This window comes from Lipotes vexillifer, unplaced genomic scaffold (assembly GCF_000442215.2).
Source record: "Lipotes vexillifer unplaced genomic scaffold, Lipotes_vexillifer_v1.1 scaffold308, whole genome shotgun sequence".
Taxonomy (NCBI): domain Eukaryota; kingdom Metazoa; phylum Chordata; class Mammalia; order Artiodactyla; family Lipotidae; genus Lipotes; species Lipotes vexillifer.
Genome location: NW_006792985.1, coordinates 3,426,343 through 3,436,813, shown reverse-complemented (window position 1 = coordinate 3,436,813; position 10,471 = coordinate 3,426,343). Strand labels below are relative to the sequence as shown.

Here is a 10,471-nt window from a genome sequence, read left to right as displayed (position 1 = left end):
GCATCGGCAGGCGGACTCTCAAGCACTGCGCCACCAGGGAAGCCCTTCTTCCATCTTTGTACAGCTCTGATGGGGACACAGTTCTTCCATATTCATCCCTGTGAACTCTACAACCATTAACACAAACCAGCATGTCCTGAGGCTCTCAGAGGCAGGGGGCCGGCCCCCAGAGAACTGCAGTCCCCGTGCACGATCGCACTCTCTCCCCACACAGGGAGTTGTCACGTTCCACACTCGGGAAAACAACACGGCACCAGTGCAAATCGGAAGTGGGTGTCTTGAAAGAGGGCTCTCCACCTGGTCAGTCCCCCTGCTCCCGCTGTACTGCACCCAGCCGGCCTCATTACATGCCTGGCCCTGGAGCCATGGGAGTGTGCACCCGTGGTATTTCTGCTGATTCCTCCCCTCCCCTCTACCAGCCTTGGCAACTTACCGGCGTTTTCGGCTCTTGTGTTTCTGAAAAAGAAAAAACCAGAGACACAAACAGAGACACAGAGAAAACATGAGTTTCTGACCTCAAAAGGAGCCATACATCCCATGTTCATGGATCCGAAGACTTAATATTGTTAAGATGGCAATACCCTCCCCAAACTGATCTACAGATTCAATGCAATTCCTAGCAAAATAACAGCTGGCTTCTTTGCAGAAACTGATAAGCTGATACTAAAATTGATATGAAATTCAAGGTACTCAGAATAGCCAAAACAATCTTGGAAAAGAAGGACAAAGTTGGTGGCTCACACTTTCTGGTTTCAAAACTTATTAAAAGTTACTTACTACTTGGCCATAAAAAAAGAATAAAATTTGGGCATTTGCAACAAGAATATTATGCTAAGTGAAATAAGTCAGGGAAAGACAAATACTGTATGTTACCACTTATACGTGGAATCTAAAAAAAAAAATTAAACAAACAAGTGAATATAATAAAACAGAAACAGACTCACAGATATAGAGAACAAGCTAGTGGTTATCAGTAGGGAAGGGGAAGAGGGGAGGTGCAAGATAAGGAGAGGGGATGAAGAGACACAAACTACTATGTACAAAATAAATAGGCTACAAGGGTATATTTACAGCACAGGGAATATAGCCAATATTTTATAATAACTTTAAATGGAATATAAATCTATAAAAATTTTGAATCACTATGCTGAACAAACTAATATAATATTGTAAACCAACTATACCTCAATTAAAAAAAAAAAAACCTCATTAAAAACAACACTAAGCAAGATGGTGTGGTACTAACATAAGGACATACAGATCAATGGACACTGCAAGTCTAGAAATAAACTCTCGTATTTACTGTCGGCTGGTTATCAACAAGGGCGCCAAGACCATTCAGTGAGAAAAGAAAGGTCTTTAACAAATGGTGCTGGGACAATTGGGTATCCACATGCAAAAGGCTGGATTCCCACCTTGTACCATACACAAAAATTAACTCAAAATGGATCAGACGTAAATGTAGAGATAAGACTATAAAACTCATGACCTTGGATCAGGCTATGGTTTCTTAGATATGACACCAAAAGCGCAAACAGCAAAAGAAAACAGATAAATAGGACTTCAGCAAAATGGAAAACTTCTGTGCTTCAAAGGATGTCATCTAGAAAGTGAAAAGATAACCTACAGAGTGGCAACTTTCCATAAATCTAGAGAAGCCGCACATAAAAAGTTAGTTAAAAAGTACTCCACTGTATCAAGGAGTCAAGAGAGAAGAAATAAAAAATGAGAGAGGAAGAGAGAGGGCGGAGGAGGGAAGGAGAGAGGCAGAGAGGAGTGCGGAGGCCCTCAAGGTCTTGATTAAAAGCTCCTACGGAAGAAAAAAAAAAAGCTCCTACGCCTCCTGACACAAGCCAAGCACCTCATCTGGAGGCTCCTCCAACCTGGGGTCCGGAAGCTACGGGAAGGCTGGGCCGGCCAGGGCCGCTGGCCTCAGGCTCCCCCCTGGCCCCTGAGCGTCTGGTCCCTGTCACTGACTCTGGACGCTGAGCTCCTCACCATGAGAAAGGAAACATCATCCTCCTTCATCTCCATCTGCAGCCGCTCGATCTCACGGGCCAGGGCCTCCGTGTCTTCCGCCAGTCGCTTCATCTTCTCCTCGGCCAGAAGCTGCTTCTGCCTGGCCTCCTCGGTCATGGCATCCAGGAGAGCCTGCTCCTCCACTCTCAAGAACTCTCGAAGCTTGTCAAACTCCTGCCGGATTCGCCCTTCCAGCCAGGAAGCCTCCACCTGCAGTAGAGGGCGGGAGGGGGCCTCAGCCATCACCGAGCCCGGTGGCTCCCAGATGTTTAGCAAAGGAACTCCATTTTTCGGGAGAAATCACATGTAAGACCTCGAAAGACAAAATACACATGCAGCTTTCTTAGCACGAATTTATAAGTTTAAAATAAGTCAAACAGCCTAATGAGGTTGTTTTGATACATGAAAAATAAAATAAAATCACTGCTTATAGATGACAACTGTAGTCCTATAAATTCCTCAGCAATACGCTGTACCTGTATAGGCTGTGCAATAGTGAGGGAAGCCCTGAATCACAGAAGTGAACTGTTGCAAACAGCAAAGATTTTAAAAAATTATTTGCCTTCCAGGGAGTTCCCTGGATGTCCAGTGGTCAAGACTCCGCACTTCCACTGCAGGGGGCAGGGGTTCAATCCCTGGTCAGGGAACTAAGATCCTGCATGCAGCGCCGCACGGCCAAAATAAGTAAATAAATAAAATAAAATCCAATGTCCTATCGTTTAAAACAAATTACTTGCCTTCCAACATTAGGACCTCAAATTTGATAGAGAGGCTTACCCAAAAAATAGTAGGAAGTTTTTATTTTAAAACTGAATCATTAATAATATGCACACTCCTAATCACAACTACGAAAAGCATTTAAAATAACAGTTAACACAAAACCATAAATATACTTAAAGAAAAAGCAGAGACCTATTTCTCATCTTGGAATGAGAAAGCCCTTTCTTATCATGATATGAAATTGAGAAGCCTCAAAGAAAGAATGAGATAACTGGATACATGTAAAAATAAGAAGTTTTACATGGCAAGAGACTACTAGTACATTTGAATACGTAAGTACAATTCCATGACAATTTTTGGAAAAACAACTCAAACTGTGTGCTCTAGCAATGGCAGGTTAGTAACCCACATCTTTGAACTGAAAATTCAATATACGTTTATGGCTCTGATAATACGATGACAAAATGATTCACTGAAAAAGGGAAAATGACCAAAAAAAGGGGGGAAATGATTTTTTGAAAAAGGACGAACTAGGAAAAATACTTCCAACCTATATGGCAGATTATGCTTCTCCTTCATAATAGTGTTCTTATGAACGCGCAAGGAGAAAAGAATGTGAACTTCCCAAAAGAAATGCAAATGGCTATTCTACTTGTGAAAGGATGTACACACTTATTAATAAACAAAGAAATGCATATGAGGAGAGATGGCGCTGTTGAAATATCAGGTAAAAGGACTGATAACGTATAGAGGGAGAGAGTGAAGTCTGGGATGATTCTTATCACACCGGAAGATAAAAAACAGAGTGGACAGGAAAAACCAGCCAGTGTAAATTCAGCTCCAGCCACCCTCATGCTGGCAGTGGCAGCCCCTCAATAAAGAGGTAAACACAAAACTTTCGTTTTTCATCCACCTGGATTGACTGGCTTTAGAGGAAAAGCATTAATGAAGCTGGAATCCTGGACTTTTCACACCTGACCACCTGAGAATTCCACAGTGCCTGGGATGGACAGACAGCAGCTGTCACTTGGACACATGGACACTCCCTAGGTGTCCCCACCGCATCCTGCACCAGGCCAGCCAGGCACACGGCACAGGCCAAGCTTGGGAGAAGATGAAGCTGAGGGGCAGACGGAGGCTGGATGAGGCCCTTGGATGGTGAGGAGTCTGGACTGTGCCATGGGTGCCATGGAAACCACTGGACAGTTTTAAGCAGAGGAGTGACACAATCGATCTATTTTTCTAAAAGATCAGCCCACTCCAGGGAGTGTGGACTGCAGGACAAGAGTGGAAGTACCAGGCCCAGGTAGGAGGCCAGGGAAAAAACAATGGGGACCTGGACCAGGATGGTGGCAGTGCAGCGCAACTGTCAACAGACGGGATGCATTCTGGAGACCATGGATGTGGGGAGTGAGAATAAGGGCGCTGCTGGCTTGAGAGGCCGGGCAAGTGGTGCAGCGTGGCACATGCTGTCAGCCTGAAACCACAGGGCAGGTGGCGCAGGGGGCTGCTGAAGCTGCTCCATGGCTGCTGGCATGGTGTTTAAAGAGGCCACGCAGCCACAACCGGCGTCCGAGGGCAAGGCTGTGCGAGGCCATCAGGGCTGGCAAAGGCCAACCCTGTGGGCAGCAGCATGGCCAGGGCTGGCCCACCTGCACCTCTCCCCGCAGCAACCCCGGGTGTCCCCGTCGCCCCATTCAGCCCCAGCGTCACTCACCTGATTGTGCTTGGCGATGGCCTCATAGGAGCGCCGCATGGCCCAGAAGGCCTTGGCTTTCTCCCGCAGCGCGTGTTCCATGTTCCTGCACTTGGCCTGCCGTGAGGGGTGAGAAGGAGGCAAGGAGGCAGGTTAGGGCGGAGGCTGGGCAGGGATGTGGCACGCCACATCACAGCGGGAGTTGCACATCACCGTGGGTACCACTCGACCACATTTACTGAACCCGGTCTGGCCACGTGCTGTGGGACACAGCTGGAAAAGCACAGCCCTGACCTTGAACTGGATGGCGTACGGCATAAAGGGCCTCAGATAGCCTCTAACCCAGCCCCTTCGTTTATACCTGATACAGAGGGAGACAGGGTGAGGAGGTAAAGGGACCTGTTCCCTCCCACACTGGTCACGGGACAGCACAGAAGGCATCCCGCTTGGCCTAAAGCTGGTGCAGGCTGGGCCATGAACCTGAGCTGTGGGCCCGACGGTAAAGACAATGTGCTCACAGGCTCCCTTGGTGACTTTCTGAACTGGACTGGTCTGTAGGCACGAAAGAATAGGCCTGATAGTGGGGATGACCCAGTTCTTCCCACAGGGCCTTATCTAAACTGCAGTCTTCCCTTGGTATCCATAGGGGATTGGTTCCAGGATCCCCATGGATACTGAAATCCAAGGATGTTCAAGTCCCTTATATAAAAATGGTGTCGTATTTGTATAAAATGCTATGTAAGTAGTTGTAAGTACAATGTCAATGCTATGTAAATAGTTGCCAGAGTGGCAAATTCAAGTTGTGTTTTTTGGAACTTTCTGGATTTTCCCCCCCGAATATCTTTGATCTCCCACTGGTTGAATCCACAGATGTGGAACCTGCAACTACAGAGGGGCTACTGTACACGTCTCCCCGCATCCCTGCCTTATCCTGATATTCTAATAGTCCTTGGATCGTGTGAAAGACTTTAATCAGCAGATTCAAATACTTCTTGCTTAGTTTTTGTTTTATAAATTTAACCTCTGCTCTGATCTCCCTGGGCTCCTAGAGGAAGCACTGCTGGTTTTAGGTTGGATTCTGACCTTTTGTATCCCAGGCCTAGCATTTTCTCTCCATCTTTATCCTTTTCCCTCTACATTCTGAAAAAGCCTCACAAGTTTTCTCTTTGGAAAAATAACAATTCTAACAACATTAATTATAAATGACTACCATTTATTGATCATTTACTATGTGCCAGGGACTTTGCTAATTACTTTACACATTACGTCACTTAATCATCACATTATTCCTATTAGTAATTTTATCAGCCCGCTTTTACCGATGAAAAAACTGAAGCACAGAAAGGGGAAGTGACTAGCCCAAGGGCACACAGCTAGGTCATGACAGAGCAAGGATGAGAACCTAAACAGTGGTGGCAGGCAGCCTCTAAGATCGTTCCCAGTGATCCCTCCCTCCTGTGAGATAAGAAAGTTTGTTGTTTTATGCTGCCAAATTTGGGGCTAATTTGTTATGAGTGATAAATACAGATTTGTCCTCAAAAGCCTCATCCCCACCTGGGCCTGATTTAGATGGTGAGATTCTGGACTTCAAGCTGATGCTGTAATGGGACAAGATGCTTGGGAATCTTGGGAGGGGGTGAACATACTCTGCATGTGGGAGGGACATCCATCATTGGAGCCAGAGCGCAGATTGAAGGAGACAGCCTCTAAAACGGCCCCAATGATCCCACCTCCCTGTACTCATGCCCTGGTGGAATCCCCTCCCTGTGGGCTGGATCTAGTGACTTGCTTCTAACCAACAGAATATGGCAGAAGTGATGAGACATGAACTGAGGTGACAAAAAGCCTGCACACACCCCTTTCTTGCCCTCCCGTGCTTGCTCCCTTGCATGGAAGTGATCCACCCTCTGGAGCAGCCCATGGGGCTAGGAACTGAGGGTATCCAACCAACAGCCGCAAGGACCCGAATCCTGCCACCAACCACACAAGTGAGCCTGAGTGGGGATCCTGGCTTTCTTGGGCCTTCAGATGAGACTGTAGCCCCGACCAACACTGCAGCATCATAAGACCCTGAGGCAGAAACAACCAGCCAGGTCATGCCAGATTCCTGACCTACAGAAACCATGACATAATAGACATTTTTGTTTTAAGCCACTATGATTGGGGTAATTTGTTACACAGCACTAGATAACTAGCCCATCTGTCCTGCTCCACAGTCCATTCTTTTTTTTTTTTTTTTGCGGTACACGGGCCTCTCACTGTTGTGGCCTCTCCCGTTGCGGAGCACAGGCTCCAGATGCGCAGGCTCAGCGGCCATGGCTCACGGGCCCAGCCGCTCCGCGGCATGTGGGATCTTCCCGGACCGGGGCACGAACCCGTGTCCCCTGCATCGGCAGGCGGACTCTCAACCACTGCGCCACCAGGGAAGCCGCACAGTCCATTCTTTTAACCACTCTTCTACAGAAAATAAACAATGATTTCTTTTTCTGCAGCTTTCGTTTTCTATTCATTCTAGTCATGTTTATGTTCCTCTTGACAATATTTAACAGATTTTTTAAAAATACTGTGTTCCGCAGTATATCACCTCTAAGGTGTGTCTCGTCAACAGCAAAATAACATTAGCATGAGCGTCCCACAAAACCACTGAAATACCATCCCAATGTGTTATTTTGTGGGATGAGATGTTTTGTTGCAAAGTTATGTAATAGGGTCCCCAAAGACAATTCCACGATTTGCCAGAGAAGTGTGAATGACAGGAGTGAAGCAAGTCACATTACCCAGGGGCATGCTGGCCCCAAACAACACGGCCCAACCTTCTGCCCTTCAACTTTCAGTCCGGGATTTACGGGGTAATGAAGGTGGGAGGGGGGTGACAGTCCCTTGTCCTTCCCAAACTTTTCAATCACTTGGAGAGTTTTGCTTTAATTCAGCAAATCCCAACCCTAAATAAAATGTGCCCTTCTCTGAGATGCCAGCTGGTGAGACCCACCAATGATTATATTACCACCAGCAAGCAGTTATTATTGAGCATGTACTATGCACAAGGCATAAATCAGGTACTTTACAAACATCATTCTATTGAATTCTTACATTTCTGCAAGGTAGGCGCTATATTGCTAATATATAGAAGAGAAAAGGCGGCCCAGAAAAGTTAATTGCCAAAATTACAGTTAGCAGCAGAACCATAATCTGTCTGCAGAACTGACCAAGAATGAAGGCCACAGTCTTAACCACAAGACTACCCACCCTATTTCATTCAGGGAGCTACTACTATGTTGTCTAGATGTCTTTTGTGTTTCTAAATGTGTCATCTTACTTCCAAATTTGTTGACATCAAACATGTCAATTTCTTTAGTTCTGGAGAATAAAAGCTTACAGTTCTGGCCATACTTTGCCCAATTCCTTAAACAACCTAGCATGTGAATGAAATTTTCCTCCCATAAATGTCAAATTAAACAACGTATCTTTAAAACTTATGGAAAATCAAAACCTGGAAATGACCCAAATGTCCATCAGCAAGAGATGGGTAAGTAAATTATGGTATATTCATACAATGGATACAATACAATATACTGGTATATTCATACAGTAAGAAAAGGAGAAAACTACTGATACATGTAACATAGGTGAATCAAAAAGTATATGTATATACTACTCTGCAGGAGAGTACATACAGTATCATTCCATTTATGTGAAGTTCAAATCAGGCAACACTAATCCAAGGTGATAAATCAGAAAGTGGTTGCCTCTTGGTGGAAGACTGACTGGGAAGAAGTTGGGACCCCTCCAGGGTGATGGAGATGTTCTCTACCTCGTTTGGAGTAGCAGGTATAGGGTGTGTGTAATAGAACTCATCCAACTGAACATTTAAGATCTATGCATCTAACTGTATATAAGTTATACCTCAAATTTTTAAAGCCTATAAAATGAACACTTTAGAAGTTTTAACTTTTTCTTATAACTTACCAAGAGCTTAATGAGAGGAAATTCCTTCTTTTTCACTCCAGTTTTTTTGGGCCCTGTTGCGCACCTTGCGGGATCTTAGTTCCCCTACCAGGGATGGAACCCTGACCCACAGCAGTGAAAGCGCCGAGTCCTAACCCCTGGACTGCCAGGGAATTAATTCCCTTTTCTCTCCAACTTAATGAGTTACTCTGTACCTTTCAATCTCCTTTGCTGTTGTCACTAATTTATTTTCTTTTCATAAGACAAACGTGCCATCTCTTAAAGAATTATAAACTGAACACGCCTGTAACCACCAGCCAGGACATGTCCCTTCTGAATCTTAATCCCTTTTTTCTGTCAGAGGAAACTCCTCATTTCTATGGTACTTCCTTGCTTTTCTTTATAGTTATATCCGCTATGTATGATCCCTAACCTAAATAATACACTTTAGTTTTGCCTGGTTTTGAGCTTTACATTAATGGAATAAAACGACATATATTCTTTTGTGTCTTGCCTCCTCTATGTAACATAAAGTTTGTAGGATTCAAATACATAATTGTATGTAAGTTTACCCGTTCATCGTTGCATTGTAATTTATTTCATGAATACACCACAACCAGGTATCCATTCCGTTGTCAATGGATAGCTGGGTCGTTTACAACTTCTAGCGATACAAGTAGGATGAACATTCTTGTGTAGGTCTCCTAGGGCACAGGTACACTGGTTCTGCCACAAAATATTTCCTGGGGGTAGAATTGCTGGGCCCCTGGTACGTGTATCTTCAACTTTGGCAGATAAATGCCAAACGTTTTTCCAAAGCAGGTGTACCAATTTATACCACATGAGCAATGTTAATGAAAAATGTTTATTAACCATTTGGATCTTTATTTTTAAATACCTGTTATTAAAATCTTTGACCCTTTTTCTATTGAGTTGCCTGCCGTTTTCCTACTGGCATGTAAGGATTTATTATAAACACACAGTGTGTGTCTTTTATGGGTTAGATGCATAATGAGTATCTTCTATTGTATCGCTTATATTTCTTAATTTCAGTGTGATCCAATGTATCAGTGTTTTCCCCTGGAATTAGCGCTCGCTGGTTTTAAGAAATACCTCCCTACTCTGAGGTCATAAAGATAATCTCCTATATTATTTAAAGTTATAGCTTTCCTTTCACATTTGGGTCTGATGTGGATACCTGAAGTTTATTTTGTGAATGGTGTGACCCAGTAGCTTGTTTGCTCCAAAAGCATTATTTAAGAATAAACTGGAAACTAATACAACAATTGTAAATCAACTACATTTCAATACATTTTTTTTTTTAATTTAAAAAAGAATACTACCATTCCCCTACTGGTCTGAAGACCACCTCTGTCATACATCACACACAGATCTGTTTCTAGGTTCCCCAGTCTGTTTCCCTGGCCATCTGTTTATCCTTGTGCCAGTATCACAATCTTAACATCTACAGCTACAACATAAACTGACACCTAATAAATATTTCCTAAGAATGCTTTGGCAATTCTGGGCCCTTTGAGCTTGCATGTAAATTTTAAAATCAGCTTGTCAAATTCCACAAAATAATCATGTTGGGATTTTGATTGGGATAGAATTGACTCTACAGATCAGTTTGAGAATAACTGACATCTTTAAATACTGTCTTCTAATCTATGAATATGGTATATCTTCCCACTTAGTCTTCTTTGATGTTCCTCAACAAAGTTTTCTATTTTTCCCTGCCAGAGTTCTGCACACTTCTCGTTACATTTATTCCCAGATATCTGATTTTTTAAATACTATTGTAAATGGTTTTTTAAATTTTCTATTTGCTACTGATATAAATACAACTGTTAATCTTTATTTTGCAAACCAGCATTCTGTCTAAACTCATTTACATATTTATAATTTATCTATAGCACCTTTTTATTTTCTATGCAACAGAAATTTCTAGGCAGATTCAATCATATTATCTGCATATAATGCCAGTGTTGTTTCCCTCTTTCCAAACCTTATGCCTTTATTCCTGACTGACTTTATTTGCTAGGCTCTCCAATACAAACTTGGATAAAATTGGTCATAATAGGCATTCCT

General features: G+C 43.6%; 1 protein-coding gene across 1 annotated transcript in view; it reads right to left on the bottom strand.

Annotated features, from left to right (window-relative positions):
• TRIM35 (tripartite motif containing 35) overlaps nt 1-10,471 on the bottom strand; it is a 20,075-nt gene that overhangs the window by 2,952 nt on the left and 6,652 nt on the right. Inside the window, exons 2-4 of the mRNA XM_007466186.1 lie at nt 4,457-4,552; nt 1,999-2,229; nt 434-456 (exon numbers count right to left, since the gene is read on the bottom strand). Coding sequence (XP_007466248.1) covers nt 434-456; nt 1,999-2,229; nt 4,457-4,552 — 350 coding nt within the window. The remainder of the gene's footprint in view (nt 1-433; nt 457-1,998; nt 2,230-4,456; nt 4,553-10,471) is intronic.